The sequence below is a fragment of the Leucoraja erinacea genome, chromosome 18, assembly GCF_028641065.1.
Source record: "Leucoraja erinacea ecotype New England chromosome 18, Leri_hhj_1, whole genome shotgun sequence".
Classification (NCBI taxonomy): domain Eukaryota; kingdom Metazoa; phylum Chordata; class Chondrichthyes; order Rajiformes; family Rajidae; genus Leucoraja; species Leucoraja erinaceus.
This window is the reverse complement of record NC_073394.1, coordinates 21,462,132-21,483,634: the sequence shown is the minus strand read 5'-3', so window position 1 is coordinate 21,483,634 and position 21,503 is coordinate 21,462,132. Positions and strand designations below refer to the sequence as shown.

Below are 21,503 nucleotides of genomic sequence, written 5' to 3'. Positions count from 1 at the left end.
CCGTTGATGACTTTTTGCAACGGATTTCCCCAGTGGTTGACACCAACTGGGCTATAATTTTCACAGTTATTGTTTTGTATCTTTCTCCTCTCATTTCCTGTTCTTAATTTTGTTACACCACAAATCCTTATCCCTAGACAGAAGTAAAATAGCAGGATCTGTAAACCAATCTCAGCTACTTTTCTGGCACATACACTTCCAATGAAAATCTCTCCCTTGCCATTTAAGGCAATGAAAACTCAAAGCAGACTTGCATGCAAATTGTGCATGTGTGTGTGTGTGTGTGTCGTGTGTGTTTGTCGTGTGTGTGCATTATTTTTCTCATTCTCATTCCCCCATTATTATTCCCACCACCTACACTCCCATCTGGCCACAATAAATAGATAAATTGGTATTTTTAACTCCTCCTGAATTATTTTAATGTAAACAGATGCATCTTTATTTTCAAGATGATACACGGCATTAAATGACTTTTGTGAATATGATCTCTTTCCAAAGAGTAACCACATTCTACTGACATGTTATTTTTGTTGAACACATTACAAATTTATTAGTAAGAGCCACTTATTAATAAACATGTAACTGCCATTCCAAATCTTATTGCAATAAGAAAACACACCCTTCCGTCTTTCAATACTGCGGTAACATTAACACTGTTGTTATTATCATTTCACAACCGTCTCGAGAGACATTTCCCAGTACAGTATTGCAAAGGTCTTACCACAGTATTTCAGGGGTCACAGGCATTCTTGTGTGTTACCCTGGTGATAGTTGGGTCCTACATTGTTATGTGGCACCACACTATTACACAATCAGCTGGTAATTCTGTTGATCTTTCGTTGGATAGGCCCTTGCTGTTTTAAAAGGCTTGTAAATCCAACACAAATCGTGTTACATAAAGAAGTGACCAACTTTCCTTGTTTTTAGTGTGTGTGTGTGTGCGTGTGTGTGTTCTACATAAGTTCACCCAGTGCTGATTGCTTCAGCCAACATAACCCTAGTTGCCTGGTCCATTGATTTCCTGGTCCAGGGCGTGTCGAACCCAACCTCACAAGACTGTCACTAGGAGCTTCATTGTGTTATATTCCAAGGACGGATTCTGAAGCCCGCTTCATGTCTCCTCCTGAGAGCATTCCAGTGCCGAGAAGCTGCCCTCTGTTTCCAGTCCCGTCGAGCCGTTTTTCAGGATACTGTTCAGGCCTCCCTGCTCTTCCTCATTGGCCTCATTCTCTTGGGCCCTGAAGGCCAGCAAGTCCGCCGCCCCTTCGCCCACCAGCGTCACCCCATCCGCCACGTTGGGTGGATATTTGACCGGGTTGTGGTCGTAGGAGAAGACCTTAAGCCTCAAAAGATGATCCATGTCGGGGAAGTCCGCGATCTTGTTCTTGTCCATGTCGAGGATTTCGAGGAACTCCATTTTCAGTAGCACCTTCGGGAAATCCTCAAACCTGTTCCCATACAACCAAAATCCGCGCAGGTTTATGAATCTCACCAGATCCTCAGGTAAAGTCTTTAGCTTGTTGTCCCCCATCTGAAGTGATTTCAGACTGGGCATATTGATTAACTGTTTGGGAAACTTTCTGAAGTGGTTGCTCTCGATCCATAGACACCTGAGGTTTTCTAGATTGCTGAACTCTGGTGGGATTGTCATTAATCTATTACTACCAAGGTAGAGACGAGTCAGGTTCTGCATATTGCAAACTACTTTAGGCACGTCTTCAAATTTGTTAAAATCCAGTGCTAAGATCTTTAAGTTGACCAGCTGTTCAAACTCATCGGGAAGTTCCCTCAGCCTGTTGTTGCTGATGTACAGTTTCTCAACATAGGTAAAGGAGCAGATCGGGACCGGGAGTCTTTTTATTTTCTTGTAGCAGGCGTCCAGCATCCTGTCCGCCATTATTTCACTCATGTCGGTCGAAACACAGCTCAGTTCATCCTCCAAGCTGCAAGAAAAGGCAGAAGCAACCTTCTGAAACGCACTCCCCATTTTCATCCTTGGAGGTCAGCCCTCCCTACACAAGATAAAAGAAAAATCAGAATGGAAAATTTAAAACGTTATCAATAGGCTGACCAGATATGTTACCAAAAAATTCATAGTTCGCTGTAAGAGAGTCATTAGACAACTGCGGGATGCAGGTTAGTAGATAATATGAAGAGCACACAGCAGACATTTGTAAACTCAAAGACCTTCAGTCCATTTTTAATTCAAAAGGGTGTAACAGTGACCTATTATAAGTTCAAAAGTTTATGTTATAGGAACAGAATTAGGCCATTCGGCCCATCAAGTCTACTCCACCATTCAATTGTAGCTGATTTATCTTTCCCTCTCATCCCCATTCTCTTGCCTTTTTCCCATTACCCTCCGAATCAAGAATCTGTCAATCTCCGCCTTAAAACTATCCATTGACTTGGCCTCCACAGCCGTCTGTGGCAATGGATTCCAAAGACTTACCAGCCTTTGACAAAAGGAATTCCTCCTCATCGTCTTTCAAAAGGTTGGTCATTTTATTCTGAGGCTGTGCCCTCTGGTCCTAGACTCTCCCACTACTGGAAATATCCCCCCCACATCCCCCCTATCCAAGCCTTTCATGATTCAGTAAGTGTCAATGAGCCCCCCCCCCCCCCCCCCCCCCCCCCCCCCCCCCCAACCCTCCCCCACTCCCCTTATGGCATCCCCTTCCACTTTGTCCTTTCTCTAGCTTCACAATTCACACCTCCACTGCCCTTACCTCACACCTCCTTTTATCTTTTCATCTCTGGACTTCGTCCAATGATTTGGACTTGGATGGGAATGTTTTAGAAGAATGCTAAGTGCTGGAGTAACTCAACGGGTCAGGCAGCATTTCTGGAGAACGTAGATAGAACGTAGATAGGTGATGTTTCCGGTGGGGCGGGTTGGGCTTTATCCTGCCCATCCTCACTTCCAGCTTTCTCCCCACCCTACAACAATCAGTCTGAAGAAAGGTCCCGACCCAAAACATCACCTATTCATGTTCTCCAAGATGCTGCCTGACTCGTTGAGTTACCCCAGCACTTTGAGTCCTTTTTTTGTAAACCAGTATTTGCAATTCCTTGTTTCAAAGGTTCAGAGGGATTTGGACCAAATGCATGCAGGTGGGACTGGTGTAGGTGGGGCATCATCGCCGACATGGACAAGTTGAGCCAAAGGGCCTATTTCCATGCTGTATGACTATAACTCTATGACTCTGACCATTTGTCTATCAAAACCCCCTCACCTGTATCCACCTATTAAGCACCAGGCTTTGTCCTTCCCCTGCTCCCTTCTAGCTTTTACACTCCATCTCACCATAATCAGTGTGAAGAAGGGTCCTGACCCGAAATATCATCTATCCTTGTTTTCTGGAGATGTTGGCTGACTCCACTGAGTTACTCCAACACTTTTGTAAACCAGATTCTGCAGTTCCTTATGTCGCCAGTTAATTCCTATTCAGTTCCAGAGTTTTTTCCTTAATCACTGTATCGAGGAGTCCATTTAGCTTTTTGTTTAGGTTTAGTTTTATGATTGTCCCATGTGTGACAGTGAAAAGCTTTGCTTTGCACACAATTTGGTAAAATCTGATGATACTGAACATACTGTAAATACAATCAGGCCAAACTCAAGCACAAACTCAAGTTTCGGGTCAAGAAGGTTCTTGACCCGAAACGTCACCTATTCCTTCTCTTCAGAGATGCTGCCTGTACTGCTGAGTTACTCCGGCATTTTGTGTCTATCTCAAATACAATAGTTTAGTGATACAGCATGGAAACATGTCCTTCAGCCCACAGAGTCTACGTTGACCATCGATGACCCGTTCACACTCATTCTGACATCCCACTTTCTCTCTCATTCCCTGCTCACTAGGGGCAGCTTTACAGAGGGCTAATTAACCTACAAACCCGCACATCTTTGAGATGCGGGAAGAAACCAGAGCACCCGGAGGAAACGCATGAGGTCACTGGGAAAACGTAAAAACACCACACACAGACAGAACCCAAGGTCAGGAACGAACCCGGGTCTCTGGCGCAGTGAGGCAACGGCTCTACCAGCTGTGCCACTGCAGAAGAATAGGGCAAAAAAATGTTAAAGAATAGAACAAATGCTTCAGATGGTAGCAGATCCTCCTCTGGGATCAGCCACGCTCCAACCCTATGTTTGGCACAAGCTGTTTGAAGAATTACCTAACATCACTCTCGAATTTTCCTTTGCTAGTTTAAACTTTGACCAAATTTAGCTGAAATCTATTTTTTCTAATTTAAGATTTTATTCTGAATATTATTTGATCACACCTCTCGAATGACTGTATTTAGAGCAAAAATATGTTTCCATATAATTACTTTATAATTCCTATCTCCAATAGTAATAATATTTTATTTTCTTAGGACCTCCTTCAGCTCAACGGTGTTTTTGTTTGGATCACAGTCAAACGAAAATATGGCACTTTAATGATAAATTCAACTGGATTTATCACTAGGTGTAATTGGATTGAAGCAGTTTGCAATTTAATCATAATCTATCCCAGCTTCGGTTTGAAGGAGGGTCCCAATCTGAAACGTCACCTGTCCATTTTCTCCAGAGATGCTGCCTGGCCCAGTATTTTTTTATTTAGCTTAGTTTAGTTTATTGCCACGTGTGCCGAGGTACAGTAAAAAAGATTTTTGTCGCGTGCTAACCAGTCAGCGGAAAGCCGATACATGATTTCAATCGAGCCGTCCACAGTCCACATGATAAAGGGAATAAAATGTTGCGTCTATCATTAGGTAGACAAAAGTGCTGGAGAAACTCAGTGGGTGAGGCAGCATCTATGGAGCGAAGGAAATAGGCAATGTTTCGGGTCGAGACCCTTATCTTTAGTATACATTAGCATCTCAGTTCCCATTTTATTACTAGCTTAGGTCCACTGGTTTAAAGTAGTTATGTAGTGTTTTATTAATTCTATTTGTTACCTATTTTCCTTCCCATCTGCAAAGGTTTAGAATTGTTCTCGTTAAATATTATCTTCCATTCTTCTACACATTTATATATTTTTCAATCAATTTTAGTACATTTTTATCTCCTTTGCCATTGTTGCCAATTAGTTTGATATCAACTGTAAACTTAATAAATCATTCCGTTATTTCAGAATTCAAGTTATTGTGTATTAATTTGAAACAGTAATCATAATATTGCTCCTGGACACTCTATTTCTATAACACCTCCAACAAGTGCCAGTTGATATAGGCCTTTGCATAATGTTAGTTTAATTTAGTTTAGTTCAGTTTAGAAATACAGCCTGGAAACAGGCCCTTTGGCACACCGAGTCCACAATGACCAGCAGTCACCAGTAAACTAGTTACATCCTACACACAATGGATCATTTACAGATTCCTATTAACCTACAAACCTGCACATCTTTAGAATATTGGGGGAAAATGGAGCACCTGGAGAAAACCCACACAGTCACAGGGAGAACGTACAAACTCCGTACAGACAGCACCTGTAGTCGGAATTGAACCTGGGTCTCTGGCGCTGTAACGCAGTAACTCTACCACCGAGCCACCCCTTAAATATTCCTGAAAGTCCAGAAATATTCCAAATATTTATTTCAAATTTCAAAATGTCAAAATTCAAAAAAATCCTTAAAATTTGGAACCAAAATATCTTTTAGTTTTACCTTTATCACAGGCCTGACAGAAGTCTAGTTCTAATTTAATAAGGAGACTTCCACAGGATCAGCCAGTGAATGCGCTTTGATCCTGTCTGAAGAAGCATCGCGAACCATAAGACCACGATACATACATAGGATTAGAATTAAGCCATTCGGCTCATCATGGCTAAATTATTTTCCCCTCGCAACCCCATTCTCCTGCCTTCTCACAATAACTTTTGACGCCCTTAGTAATCAAAAACCTATTGATCTCCGATTTAAAAAGGCCCAAAACATCATCTGTCCCTTTCCCAGTTCTCCCACTGTCTCCAACTACATTCTATCTTTGTCCTGCCCCCTCCCCTGACATCAGTCTGAAGAAGGGTCTCGACCCAAAACATCGCCCATTCCTTCTCTCCAGAGATGCTGCCTCACCTGCTGAGTTACTCCAGCATTTTGTGTCACCTGTCCATGCTCTCCTGAGATGCTGCCTGGGCCATTGAAATACTTTGAAAGCACTTTGTGTCATTCTTTAATACACTGTAATCGTTGTTTATTGCTGTTTACCAGATCACTGTAATATAAATGTCGCTCCTGGTAATTTATTCCATTATTCCATAATGAGCGGAAGGAAAACTGATGACCCTTTACTGAGCTACTCTTTTGGGACTGAATTGGTTTGCTTGTTGCTGACCTATCTAATACATGGCTTGATTCTTAATGTCTTACAAATCTTAGAGTCCCCGCTAACCTTCTACACCTGTGTCGTCGAAAACATCTCATCAGGATGCATCACAGCCTGGTTTGGGAACAGCTGCATACAAAACCACAATAAATTATAGAGAGTTGTGGACACAGCACAGACCATCACACAAACCAACCTCCCTTCCACTGTCTCTATCTACACTTTGCACTGCCTCGGCAAGGCCACCAGCATAATCAAGGACCCTGGTCTCACCCTGGTCACTCCCTCTTATCCCCCCTCCCATCAGGCAAGAGGTAAAGAAGTATGAAAATGCATAACTCCAAATTCAGGGAAATATTTTTCCCAGTTGTTATTAGGCAACTAAATTGTGTTCTTGTCAGCCAGAGTGTGGTCCTGACATCCCACCTACCTCATTTGGGACTGAACTATCTGTAATCGGCTATTTTCAGACGTCAGTGTTATATCTTTGCACTAAATGTTGTACCATTTATCCGAGCACTTTAGACGGCTTGATTGTATTCATGTATAGTCTTTTCTTTCACTGGATAGCATGCAAATAAATGTTTTTTCACTGTACCTCAGTACACGTGACCTTAATAAATTAAACCAATTCCATTGATATTTTTTGTGCAATTAATTTGAAAGTCACCAAATATGTATAAGTGAGTGTTGACTCGAAGGGCCGAATGGCCTCTGCCTGCACCTATTTTCTATGTTTGTTTGAGTGACTAACTTAAAACACAATTTACAGGTATCAGGAAGGAGATTTCAGAGAACTTGGACAACAGCTCCAAAGGTGACGCACCAGAAATTGAATGCAGTTCCAATACTGGCCATCCCCCAAGAACAATTTCATCAGTGTTATCGATTCTGCAAAATGAGCTCATATGCAGATTTGGATAAGGCTCTGAAAATTGTCATTAAAAAGAACAGTAAATACTTTTATTGAAAGCACAAAAAATAATTAATGCTAATACATCATAGTAGCTAATAAAGTTAATGAAGGTCACTTACAATTATTTGAACTTGTTCGATGCTTCAATGGTGCTTTTAGCACAGTGAAATTATTTTTTTCTTACAAACAGTCTAATAGAGTATTGCCGTACCCCTGATCCTCAATCAGAAAGTGTACAGAAATATTCTGCTAAACCCACGTGCAACCGTGGTCGTGTTTTGGCACCATAGTCAAAGTCCAGCTTCAGTTCTTGTGGTGCCTTTAAACAGTGACCCCAGTTTGTGATTCATTCAATAGAGTTTAGTTTAGATTAGTTCAATCTAGTTTAATTTATTGTCAAGTGTATCGAGGTAAAGTGAAAAGCTATTGTTGCATGCGAACCAGTCAGCGGAAAGACAATACATGATTACAATCGAGCCATCCACCGTGTACAGATACATGATGAAGGGAATAACATGAATAAAGTTTAGCGCATGATAAAGTCCAGTAAAGTCCGATCAAAGATGGCCAAGAGCCTCCAGTGAGGTAGATATTTGTTAGTTCTGCTCTCTGGTTGTGATAGGATGGTTCAGTTGCCTGATAACAGCTGGGAAGACTCTGTCCCTGAATCTGGAGGTGTGTGTTTTCAGACTTCTATGCCTTTTCACCCATGGGAAAGGGGAGAAGAGGAAGTGGTCAGGGTGCGACTCATCCTCTCCATCCTCTCCATATCCACACCATAAGAACCCCTCCACGTCTTTATGTCTTTTATCAATTTCCCTCTCGTACATTTAAATTCCACCAAATACAATCCAATGCAATCGTGCTTATAAGGCAACCTGTTCATTCCAGGTATTAATCTAATTCTCTCAAATACATTAATATCTAACATATGTTTATGTTCTATGTATCTCCCTTGAATAAGGAAACTACACTGTGTTGGTACTAATCCAAAAAATTACAACGAGAGTTACTTATAGAAAATAGACTGGGTAATCAGATTAAAACTATACTGGGATCTTCCCTTCAATATACCAAAAAATATATAAAATGCTATGTTTTTAAAAATAAATCAGAATACTGCCTATTGGTACTGACCCATAGATTTTGGGGATATGTAATCAAAGTGTGGATATTGGTGTGATAAAGTAGAAATCCTTTTAATTTTGACGGCATGAGGCCGGCGCAGTGGCGCAGTTACAGTTGCTACCTTTCAGTGCCAGATACCCGGGTTTGATATTGACTACGGATGCTGTCTGTACGGAGTTTGCACGTTATCCCTACGACCGCATGGGTTTTAACCAGATGCTCCGGTTTCTTCCAACACTCCAAAGACATGAAGGTTTGGAGGTTGATTGGCTTTGGTAGAGTTGTAAATTGTCCCTAGTGTGTAGGATAGTGCTAGTGTACAGGATGATCGGTGGTTGGCGTGGACTCTGTGGGCTGAAGGGCCTGTTAACATGCTGCATATCTCTAAAGTCTCTTTCATCTCTAATGAGCCGGTTGATATAGTCATATGTGAATTTAAACTTTAGACTTTACTTTAGACTTTAGAGATACAGGGAAGCAGGCCCTTTAGTCAGAGGGGGTGAATTCATTGCCACATGCAGAGTGGAGGCCAAGTCAATGTATATATTTAAAGTGGAGATTGACACATTCTTGATTAGTAAGGGTTTCAGGGGGTTACGGGGAGAAGGCAGGAGAATGGGGTTGAAGCGGGAGAGATAGATCAACCATGATTGAATGGTGGAGTAGACACGATGGGTCGAATGGCCTAATTCTGCTCCTGGAACTTAACTTATGAACATGAATTTACGGACAGAGAGATAGAATAGGGTGAGATTATGCATCAATTTTGCACCTTGATGAAAATTGCAAAAATACTTTAAAAGCCCAATTAGAGATGAAAATGTAGGGCATTTTGCTGCCTCCACTAAAGATGTCATAGTGAGGCAAAGAGAAATTGCCATTGATTACCTCCACAACTATAACAGTCTCCGTGGTGCCATTTCATTCTGCATCAGCTAACAACACTGGATGTGCATTGAGTACAGATGAAATAATAAGCAGTGTTACCGAGATTACAGTTAGAAAATGCGATACACACTTCCACGCCATTACTAGCTCATTTAAAAGAGCTCTAAATTTGAGAGAACACATCCAGAATTCTCATGACCACAGAAATAGGGTGGCAGAATAGGTGTTCTCATATGTGCCCGCCATGGCCTAATCCAATGCAAAGTCCTTCACAAAGTCCACTACACAAATGCAAGATTATCTTGAATTTACCCCGCTGTTAGGGACACCTGCAGCAGATGTAATCAATCTCCTGCCAACCATAGCCATATGTTTTGGTCTTGCCCTAAGCTAGCAGCCTTTTGGAGGAGTGCTATCGACTTGATAAGCAGAGCCTACGGCCAGACTATTCCTCCAAACCCACTGTCAGCCATTTTCGGTACCCCTCCCAACACCAACCTCTCTGTTGCGCTGAAACGGGTCCTAGCTTTTACAACCTTGTTAGCCCGGAGACTGATCTTGCTTAACTGGAGGCTCACCTGTCCCCCGACACACACCCGCTGGATTAAGGAGGTGCTTTACAATTTAGAGCTTGAAAAACTTAGGTTCTCTCTCAAAGGCTCTACCAAGACATTCCTAGATACATGGAACCCTTTCTTGGAACTTGTTAACTCTCTCAACTTGTCCCCGGACTCGGAAGAGGACTGAGTGCTCTCCACCATTGTTCTGCTCTACTGCAGCTGCTCTCCCCTTAACCCCCCCCCCCCCCCCCCCTTATTTATTTAATTACTTACTTATTTACTGTTATTTTTTGACCCCCTTTTTTTTTTTTTTTTTTTTTTTTTTTTTTTTTTTTTTTATTCGGGTGGGTTGAAGGTGGGTAAGGGTAAGGGCTTTGAGGGTCGCTTACATACTGTTGCACAATTATGCCTTGACTGTCACTGTCTGTTATCATTGTATGTATGCAAATTGCTGTGAAATTCAAATAAAAAGATTTAAATCAGAATAGGTGTTGTCAGAAATTTAGAAAATTATAAGGAAGATGAGTAAGTTATAATCTGTTTAATCCTAGAACGTACACACTGGGGAAGTATGATGAGAAAAAGGGAAGCTAAAGATTATAAGGTCATAAGTGATAGGAGTAGAATTCGGCCATTCGGCCCATCAACCTCCACCATTAAATCATGGCTCATCTATCTCACCCTCTCAACCCCATTCTCCTGCCTTCTCCCCATAACCTCTGACACCTGTACTAATCAAAAATTCTCTATATCTGCCTTAAAAATATCCACTGACTTGGCCTCCACAGCCTTTTGGAGGGCTCATATACAAAAACAGGGATGTAATGTTGATGCTCTATAAGGTACTGGCAAGGCCGCATTTGGAATATTGTGAGCAATTTTGGGCACCATATCTGAGGAAGAGTGTGCTGGCTCTGGAGAGGGTCCAGAGGTTGACAAGAATGATCCCAGGAATGAGTAGGTTAACCTATAATGAGCGTTTGTCGGCACTGGGCCTGTACACGCTGGAGTTTAGACTGGGCAATCAGATTAGAACTACACTGGGATCTTCCCTTGAATATACTAAAGAATATATTGAATGCTCTGTTTTAAAAATAAATCAGAATACCGCCTATTGGTACTGACCCATAGATTTTGGGGATACGTAAGCAAAGTGTGGATATTGGTGAGATAAAATAGAAAAACGTTTATATTTGACAGCATGAGGCCGACAAAGTAGCGCAGTTAGAGTTGCTGCCTTACAGTGCCAGTTACTCGGGTTCGATCTCGTCTATGGGTGCTGTCTGTACGGAGTTTGTAAGTTCTCCCTGTAACCATGTGGGTTTTCACCAGATGCTCCGGTTTCTTCCCACACTCCAAAGATGTACAGGTTTGTAGGTTAATTGGCTTTGGTAAAATTGTAAATTGACCCAATGTGTAGGAAAATGCGAGTGTACGGGGTGATCAGTGGTTGGTGTGGACTCAGTGGGCAGAAGGGCCTGTTTACATGCTGCATATCTGTAAAGTCTCTTTAAGCTCTAACGAGCTGATTGATATAGTCATATGTGACTTTAAACTTCAGACTTTACTTTAGACTTTAGAGATGCAGCGTGGAACCAGGCCCCCTGGGGAATTTAATTAGTCAGAGGGTGGTGAATTTGTGGAATTCATTGCCACAGACAGCTGTAGATGCCAAGTCAATCAATATTTTTCAAGCGGAGATTGACAGATTCTTGATTAGTAGGTATGTCAGGGGTTACAGGGCGAAGGTAGGAGAATGGAGTTGAAGAGGGAAAGATAAATCTGCCGCGATTTATTCCTATGACATGACCTTATGACCTTATGAGCACAACTAGTTTAGTGAAATAACTGCTAATTACTGCTAAAGCCACTCCTCATAGTTCAAGAATTAGGATTGTTTTATTGCCGAATGTCCCGATACAGAACAATCAAATTGTTGATTTCAATCATTTCAGATGCTTGATTAATAAGGGTGTCAAGGGTTTTGGGGAGAAGGCAGGAGAGCAGAAAAATAGATCAGCCGTGATTGAAAGACAGAGTAGGTTCAATGGTCAGAATGGCCAACTCCTGCTTATGAAATTAAATTCTTACAATGAAGTTCAAAGCTGTGCATTGTTAGATCATCATCATGTGTAGGAAGGAACTGCAGATGCCAGTTTTTCACCAAAGATAGACACAAAAAGATGGAGTAACTCAGCGGGTCAGGCAGCATCTCTGGAGGAAAGGAATAGGTAATGTTTACAGTCGAGACCCTTCTTCAGACTGAGAGTCAGGGGAGAGGGAAAGCAGAGGTATTATGTATATATATATGTATACATATGTGTGTATGTCTATAAATATATATATATATATATATAGACAAAAACACACACACACATATATATATATATATATATGAGTATATATATGTGTGTGTATATATATATATATTTGCCTGTGTGAGTGTATATGTATATATATATAATGTTATTTAAACATTGTGTTTAGTGGGGGAGTGGGATAGGGGAGGGGGGCAGAGTGGGGGAACAGGGAGATAGAGGGAGAGGAGGGGGTAGGGAGGGGAGAGGGGTTATGGAGCGAGGGAGGGAGTGAATGATGGTAGGGGAAAGGAGAGGGAGGAAGAGGTGAGGGAGGGAGTGGGGAGGAGGAGAGGGGAGAGAAGAGGGTGGGTGAAAACAAAGTGGAGGGAGAGTGGGGGGATGAAGGGGGAATGGAGGAAGATAGGGGTAGGAAGAGGTATGGCGAGGCGCAGTTGGCGATGGTTGCCGTGATTCGTGTCACAACGGGGATCTCTGGCATCACAACGGGAACCCATCAGCCATGCCTGCGCAGTTGGGGGCTATGGGTGAGTGGTGGAATATTGCGTTTGGGGACCAGCCCTCCCATGCGACAGGGACCCAACGGGTCCTGCTTGGTCTAGTATATATATTTTGTGTGTGTGTGTGTGTGTGTGTGTGTGTGTGTGTGTGTGTGTGTGTGTGTGTGTGTGTGTGTGTGTGTGTGTGTGTGTGTGTGTGTGTGTGTGTGTGTGTGTGTGTGTGTGTGTGTGTGTGTGTGTGTGTGTGTGTGTGTGTGTGTGTGTGTATTAAAGATGCCGCCAAAGCCACGCGACTGTTTGTATGCTGGTCATAGATGTGGATCTACAATCAGGCATTACAACTAAACTGATAACACCCACTCTTGCAGTGATATTTTTCCATTTATGACATCTTCGTGTCCTCCAAGTGAAAGTACCAGAATGTGGAGATAGATCTGTGCACTTCAACTAATGCCTGCTGGGGACTGGATAAAATTAACTGTATTCAATTAGAAGACATGAAAATAAATTACAAAGGAAATTTAATGAAAATAAGACTTGGATTGGGCCCAGGTGGCTGTGTGGGTTAGTGCAAGATCCACTACGATCAAACTTACAAGGCTCAGAAAATATACAAACATACACAGCCACCTGGGCCCAATCCAAGTCTTATTTTCATTAAATTTTCTTTGTAATCTTCCCTTTGTTAATCTTAAATGTTCTTAGTGATATGAATTTATTATTCATCGGCCCCATAAAACTAACTTTTGTTAAGAAATGGAAAAGTCATGTTAATGCGAGGGTGGCAGCAGTCTCAAGATAATGTTAAGCCCTGTTTAATGGAGAGCCACATAAGAGCTGTACAGAGTTTGTACGTTCTCCCCATGACCTGCGTGAGTTTTCTCCAAGATCTTCGGTTTCCTCCCACGCTCCAAAGACGTACAGGTTAGGAGGTTAATTGGCTTGGTATAAATATAAATTGCCCCTAGTGTGTGTAGGATAGTGTTAATGTGCAGGGATCACTGGTCGGTGCGGACTCGGTGGGCTGAAGGGCCTGTTTCCGCACAGTATCTCTAAATTTAACCAACCAAAAGAGCTCTCCTACACTAAAAAATATTAGGTATTCATGGTTGTTTTTTCTTCTAATTGATACATGGCTCACGCAATCCCTTGGATTTGTACATGTTTACGTAGATAGGAAAGGTTTAGAGGGATATGGACCAAACACAAGCATATGGAACTCGCTTAGATGAGGCATCTTGGTCGGCATGTTCGAGTTGGCACAAGGGGCTTTTCCATGCTGATTGACTCTATGTCTCCATTTACTTTTGTAACATTCTCTGCCAAAACCTGAATATATAAAGCTCCCTGAATCCTTCAGCCTTTTATTTCTCATTTATACAATCCAAGTTTGTCCAACCTCTTCTTGTAACTAATACCACCTAATACTGACATCATTCTGGTAAACCTCACCTACATCTTCTCCAAAACCACCACATCCTTCCTGTAATGGGCTGATCAGAACTGCAAGCATTACTCCAAAGATGGAATAACTAATGTCTTATAGAAGGTAGACACAAAATGCTGGAGTAACTCCGTGGGACGGGCAGCATCTCTGGAGAGAAGGAATGGGTGACGTTTCAGGTCGAGACCTTTCTTCAAACTGATGTCAGGGGAGTGGGCGGGACAGAGATAGAATGTAGTCACAGACATGAAGACTGGTGGGAGAACTGGGAAGGGGAAGAGGATGTAGAGAGAGGGAAAGCAAGGGCTATTTGAAATTATAGAAGTCAATGTTCATACCGCTGGGGTATAATGTCTTATAGAGCTGCATCTTGCACTATACGTTTTTCCCTTCATCATGTATCTGTGCACAGTGGACATCTTGATTGTAATTATGAATAGAAATAAACTGCAGATCTTGGTTTAAATGAAAGGCAGACACAATGTGCTGGAGAAACTCAGCGTCTCTGGAGAAAAAGGATGATGTTTCAGATAGGATCTCTTCTTCACACCCTGTTGAGTTTAGTTTGGTTTTGGTCACCCTGTGGAAGTTTATTGTCACATGTACCAAGGTACAGTGAAAAGCTTTTGTTGCGTGATCATGTATAGTCTTTCCATTGACTGGATAGCACGCAACAAAAAGCTTTTCACTGTACCTCAGTACACGTGACAATAAACTAAACTAAACTAAACTAAAGGAAAATCTTTGGAAATTTGATCCACAATTGACAACCTTCCAGATAAATGGAAGTGATGTACCAGAATTTCAGTAGAGTTGTCATCTGTTATTAGTTAGGCTTTTTAAACAGAACAAATCACTATCACAATAAAACCAGAAATCAGAACTTGCAGGCGCAAGGTCTCTCAGCCACTGCTTCCTGTGAGTATTTTCTCAACTTCAATATAATAAGCATATGGTGTTAGTATTGGCTCAATGATGGGACAGTTTGTTCTGAATCAGGTGATGAATTTGAGTTCCATTCCAGAAGCTTGAATATATAATCGAGATACAGACTCCATTGTGAAGTTGTAGTTATCTTTCAGACAAGCCACAATATTTCAATGTCTCCCACACACACATATCTAATAAGGGCAGCACAGTGACACAGAGGTAGATCTGTTGCCTCACAGCGCCAGAGACCCGGGTTCAATCCTGACCATGGATGCTGCCTGTACGGAGTTTGTACGTTCTCCCTGTGACCACGTGGGTTTTGTTCAGGTGCTCTGGTTTCCTCCCACATTCCAAAGGTGTACAGGTTTGTAGGTTAATTAGCTTCTGTAAAATTGCAAATCATCCTTACGGTGTAAGGTAGTGCAGTGTACAGAGTGATTGCTGGTAGGCGCAGACTTGATGGGCCTCTTTCTGCACTGTATCTCAACATACTAAAGTCTAAATCTAATAGCCCAGTATGGGTCCAGAGGAGGTTTATGAGAATGATCCCACGGATGATTGGGTTAACATATGATGAGCGTTTGACAGCGCTGGTCCTGGACTCGCTGAAGTTTAGGATGAGGGGAGGGAATCTCATTGCAACCTACAGAATAATGTAAGGCTTAGAGTGGATGTAGAGAGGTTGTTCCCGTTAGTGCGAGAGTCTAGAATCAGAGGGCACAGCCTCAGAATAAAAGGACATACTGTAGATTTAGAATAGAGATGAGGAGGAATCTCTTTAGACAGAGGGTAGTGAACCTGTGGAATTCATTCCCACAGACGGTGGTGAAGGCCGTCATTGGGTATTTTTGAAGCGGAGATTGATAAGTGCTTGATGAGTAAGGGTGTCAAATGTTACAGGGAGAAGGCAGGAGAATGGGGTTGAGGGGGAAATATAGATCAGCCATGATCGAATGGCAGAGCAGACTCCACGGGCCGAATGACTTAATACTGTTCCTTTGTCCTTTGAGCTTATGAAAGTATTTGAAGAAAGGTAAAATCAATCTTTCTGGCCAAGATCTATTCTTTACATAACATCACTACTACACAAATGTTGTTCATTATCTTACTATCTTTCTATGAACTTTTCAATAACATAAAGTCATGAAGGGCATTATTTACATGTAGATAATTTCTTCCTTTCTGTACCTAGAGTGTCATATATATTATTATGCCCGGAAACATTACAAAAATGTCTCCCTTACAAAGAAATGAATTGAATTATAGTTGGTTTTCTAAAATCAGAGGAAAGGTTAATGTTTGACATGTATGTAGTCCTTCTGGGCCCCTTTCAGGATGACTTAAGTTTCCCATTGCAGTCAATACACATAGTCTACTACACGCGGTATTCGTTCATAATGTCATAGAGTCATGAGTTTATGAGCTGAGTTTATGAATTTAATTTATTGTCACAAATGCACAGAGGTACAGTGAAAAGCTTTTATGGCTAACCAGTCAGTGGAAAGACAAGACATGATTACAGGTACATGATAAGGGAATAATGTGAATAACCTTTAGTGCAAGATAAAGCCAGTAAAGTCTGATGAAAGATAGTCTGAGGGTCTCCAATGAGATAGATAGTAGTTCAGGACTGCTCTCTAGTTGTGGAAGGATGGTTCACTTGCCTGATAACAGCTGGGAAGAAGCTGCCCCTGAATCTGGAGGTGTACGTTTTGACACTTCCATACCTTTTCCCAGATGGGAGAGGGGAGAAGAAGGAGTGGCCTGGGTGCCGAAGCAGCGTGAGGTATAAATGGAGTCAATGGAAGGGAGGTTGGTTTGTGCGATAGTCATACAACGTAGAAACAGGCCCTTCGGCCCCACTTGCCCATGCCAACCAACAGGCCCCATCTACGTTACACTAGTCCTGCCTGACTGCATTTGGCCCATAACCCTCTAAATCTATCCTATCCATGTACCAAATGTTCTTAAACGTTAGGATAGTACCTACCTCAACTACCACCTCTAGTTGCCTCTCATGTTCCCGGCAAGATCATGAGAGGAATAGATAGGGTAAATGCACAGAGTCTTTTATCCAGTGTAGGGGAATCAAGAACTAGAGGACATGGGTTTAAAGTGGGAAAGGAAAGATTTAATAGGGGACTGGGGAGGCAACTTTTTCACACAGGAGTATATGGAACAAGCTGCCAGAGGATGTATTTGAGGCAGGTAATATAACAACATGTAAAATACATTTGGACAGGTACATGGATAGGAAAGATTTAGATGGAAATGGGCCAGATACAGGCAGGTGGGACTAGTGTAGATGGGGAATCATGGGCAAGGGCAAGGGCAAGGGCAAGTTGGACTGAAGATCCTACTTCTGTGCTGTATGACTCTATGACTCTATGAGATAATGTAGGCTGATAATTCTATGCAGCACTGGGGGACAATTGCAATGCCAGATCTGCATTCATATTTGCCCTAACTGGTGGACATAAGCAATTGCAATTACTTGTAATTCATTGTAATCATGGAATTATAATTCTCAAAGACTTGTCATCACAGAACAAGTTGTTCTTATCACAGAAGACCAGCCAAGTTCTTACTAGTCACTTGATCATTGCCTATCCTTTAACATATATGAATAAAAAGTGATTATTTTATTATAACTATAAATGTGAGTGATTCGGTAAATCAGGTGCTCCACCCTTCATACTGCAAAGGTAGTTACACCTCAAAAATATTTTAAGGCTGTGGATCACTGTGGACTGGGCAACTAACCTGATGTAAATACAATTTTAAATTAATACTGGATTTCGTTATTTGGACTTGCCTACATCTATGCTGCTGTTAATCCCATTTCATCATTTATCTAATTTTGCTTCAGGGAGAAAACATGTTTTATTTTCCAGCTGGGAATCTGAATTTTACATGAAACATCCACTGGCAGGGTTGTCAAATGTCATCTTTCCAGCGTGGAGCTCCTGGATGGTGGTCCAAATGTATCAGTCATCTTGAGGGATATCACTCTCTCAAAAGACAAGCTGTTTTTTTTCTGTCGGGTGGAACACTTGTTCCATTATAAACCACATGGACAGATGTTTCCCTGAACTTCATAATGCAACGTTTTTGAATGTTTAATCAAGGGACCAGGCAGCGTGGAGAAAAATAAAAGATGGGCTTAGAATTAAAAAGGGGGCACGAGGTTTTTTGGGGTGGATAACGGATGGAAGATGGATTATATAATGCACCGTGTTTACCAGACAGAAGCAAAACACGCATTTCTCCATGTCTATGCTCCAAGTGGGTTTAACATAAATCAATACCAAATGGTCAGTGAATATGATACAACTAGCAACGCCGGCATTAACTTAAATTTCATTCCTTTTAAAGTTCAGACAATGTCATATCACCTTCTTAGTACAATTCACACCTGTCCGTGTTTCCGTGTCTAAAATGCTTACACCGTGGCGGGTCTGACCCGCGGAGCATCACAACTTGGCTCACCGATATTGTCCAAATGAAAACACAAGTGAGTGTTAGGGGTGGGAAGTGTTATGGGAGTGCGTGTCGAAGGACACGAGCCATCAGCCTGGTACTTTCACAAGGCACATGTGAATTGGACGGGTGGGTTACGGGTTAACCTTGTTGCCAGCGGGAACGTGTTCACTGGAAGCTTTCAGTTCTGGCCATTTGCAAAGTTAATGTGGCGAATCTCGTTCTCTCTATCTCTCTCTTGTTGATAAATAATCGAGATTTGTGGAGAATTGACAACTCTATTGAATGAATAGCTTGTCCCTGAAAGCGGAAGGTATGGAGAGACAGCGTAGAACACAATCGTTCCGCCCAACAGGTAGAAGAGATCTCTGTCGCTTTGTGAGGGCAAAGCCTTAAAGAAAATAACAGAGAGAGTAAAACCATAAACGCCGGCAGAAGCCGAGTGAATGGCCTGGGCAACGCTTGGGGGCGACGTATGTGGATATATAGAAGAGTACAGCACAGGAACAGGCCCTTCGGCCCACAATTTCAATGCCGGCATACAAATGGGTTAACATGGGCCATATTATTTAAACAATTTAAACATTCGTCCAATGCTGATCAGTATCCCGGGGGCTAACGCAAGTGACCAGAGCAATCCTGACCATCTCCACGTCTCCATTGCCCATCCCGGAATGAGTTATACGGACCCTCTTGCCTGGCAAGCATGGACAGGCGATGTTTGGGGTCGGGACCCTGATTTTAAGGGAGAATGAAGGGGGGGGGGTGTGGGTTGGGTGGGTTGTGACAGTGTTTGTGCGGCGTTTTGGATCAAAAGATCAGAGGGGGGATTAAGCCTCGACCACCCCCCCCCCCCCCCCCCCCCCCCCCCCCCCCCCCCCCCCCCCCCCCCCCCCCCCCCCCCCCCCCCCCCCTCAGCCCACCACCACCACCACCACCCACCAGCTTCCCTCCCTTCCTCTCCTCCCAATGTCCTACCTTGTCTATTGTATCTTGACGGCGCCTGTCCAAACCAACGGCAAGAGCCGGCAGCGGAAAGAGGAGACATGTTCACTAAAATCAGGCTTACATTCTCCACCCGGACATCACTTTTATTTTTTGCACAAACGCAGATTACAGCACAAGGCAGGAGAGGGAAAAGGCTCGTCCCCGCCTCCCTCTCTTCCTGCGCGTCCTCGCCATCGCCATAGAAACAGCAAAAGAGAGAGAGTACAGACACTCTCACACACACACACACACACACACACACACAAATATATCGGCAAATCACTGAGCCACACACAGATGGAAAGGCTACATCGGTCAGGTCTTTTGCTTGTGTCTACCTACTTGTGCAAATACCCCCCTCTCTCTCTCTCTCTCTCTGTCTCTCTCTCTCTCTCACTGTCTCTGTCTCTCTCTCTCTCTCTCTGACCCTTGCCTTCTCTCGGGCGTCTGGGGCACAAAGCCCTTTGCTCAATGGATGTGATTTCTATCACACTGTCGAAAAAAAACCAAGAGAGGCTTTGTTGCTAGGATGCATTACGCCAAATCCCGGGCGCCTTGGCAACCGCTCTGCACTTCAATTATCTTCCACCGTTCATTGTATTTTTGTTCATCGTCTTCTTCTTCTTCTTCTTCTTCTTCTTCTCTTCTTCTTCTTCTCCTTCTTCTCCTTCTTCTTTCTTCTCCTACTTCTGTTTCTTCTTTGTTTAAAACGCCTGCTAGCAAACCCTGGTTGTTCCTCGGGAGCAGGGTTCCGGTCAACACGACCCTGAACTTCACACGAAGGGTGGATTTGCTTTTCATGAAGTTGAGCTGCCTGTAAGAAACGTGAATTATAAATGATGCAACAGTGGAAATGTTTTTTTTTTTCAAGAACGCGTGATCAGCGAGAGCTCAGCGAGTGGGGACTGGATCAGTCAATACTGGATACAGGTTGTATTGGTTACTAACGATCTTGGACAGGACCGGCACTTCATCACATTAATGGGACGCTGCGTTTCCAGAACTGTTGACTTTCAGATAATTGGTTTAAGCCCGGGGTGATTAAGGTGAAGATGATATACTCCAAAGAGTAGACCATTCTCCAATCCATCAATTTGATATTTTCCCCTCTCCATCCAAAACTTAACATAAAAAGAGGTACAGAGTGCTGGAGTAACTCAGCTAGTCAGGCAGCATCTCTGGAGAACTTGGATAGGTGATGCAGACACAAAGTGCTGGGGTAACTCAGTGGGCCAGGTAGCATATCTGGAGAACATGGGTTGGGAGTGTAGATACAAATTGCTGGAGTAGCTCAGCAGGTCAGGCAGCATCCCTGGAGTAAAGGAATCGGTGACAATTCAAGGTCGGGACCCTTCTTCAGACTAATTCGGTCATTTCATGATTTACAATCCTACTTGTGGGATATTTGTAGGTCTCTTATGCCTAGAAATTATTCCCAGCACAAATTACGACATCATAGGAAATTTGGAATGCGTTTCACAGATATGAAATATGAATTATTGTTTTTTTTAAATTAATTGAATATTACTCACCTGATCCCAGACAGACAAAATGCTGGAGTAACTGACCGGGACAGGCAGCATCACTGGAGATTTGAGAGGTGCTGCCTGTCCCGCTGAGTTACTCCAGCATTTTGTGTCTGTCTTCGGCATAAACCAGCATCTGCAGTTCCTTCCTACACAATCACCTGACCCTCATTCACTTGTTTTGAAATCGATTTTATCTCTTTTTTTTCCCACTTTATAAAAGTTTCCATTCCAAAATTGGCTCCAGTTGGAAGATATTTCCAAAGGAACTGGCAGTTTCAAAAAGTGGCCATACTTCAAATAGGAATGTTAAAATGAATGTGACTATGTGTCAATGATCGGGCATCGTAGCTTGGTAGTCTGAAGAAGGGTTTCGACCCGAAACGTCACCCATTCCTTCTCTCCAGCGACGCTGCCTGTCCCGCTGACTAACTCCGTCTTTTTCTGTCCATCTTCGGATTAAACCTGCACCTGCAGTTCCTTCTTACACATTAAAACTACCCTTGTCCGAAATCCA

General features: G+C 42.7%; 1 protein-coding gene across 2 annotated transcripts; it reads right to left on the bottom strand.

Moving 5' to 3' along the window:
- Positions 1 to 306: 306 nt before the first annotated feature.
- LOC129705760 (leucine-rich repeat-containing protein 10B) lies at positions 307 to 20,139 on the bottom strand. Of its 2 annotated transcripts, none has more exons than XM_055649544.1 (2): positions 19,452 to 20,139; positions 307 to 1,943 (listed from the first exon to the last, which is right to left on the bottom strand). In XM_055649544.1, exon 2 carries the CDS (start codon positions 1,907 to 1,909, stop codon positions 1,112 to 1,114), a length of 798 nt encoding a protein of 265 aa, XP_055505519.1. In that variant the 5' UTR covers positions 1,910 to 1,943; positions 19,452 to 20,139; the 3' UTR covers positions 307 to 1,111. The 2 variants fall into 2 exon arrangements, with proteins under 2 accessions (XP_055505519.1, XP_055505518.1); XM_055649543.1 differs by having other exon boundaries at positions 308 to 2,012.
- Positions 20,140 to 21,503: the final 1,364 nt, after the last annotated feature.

What these genes read in the sequence shown, in the direction of transcription:
- LOC129705760 (XM_055649543.1), bottom strand. Translation starts at nt 1,993, where the DNA reads ATGAAAATGGGGAGTGCGTTTCAGAAGGTTGCTTCTGCCTTTTCTTGC.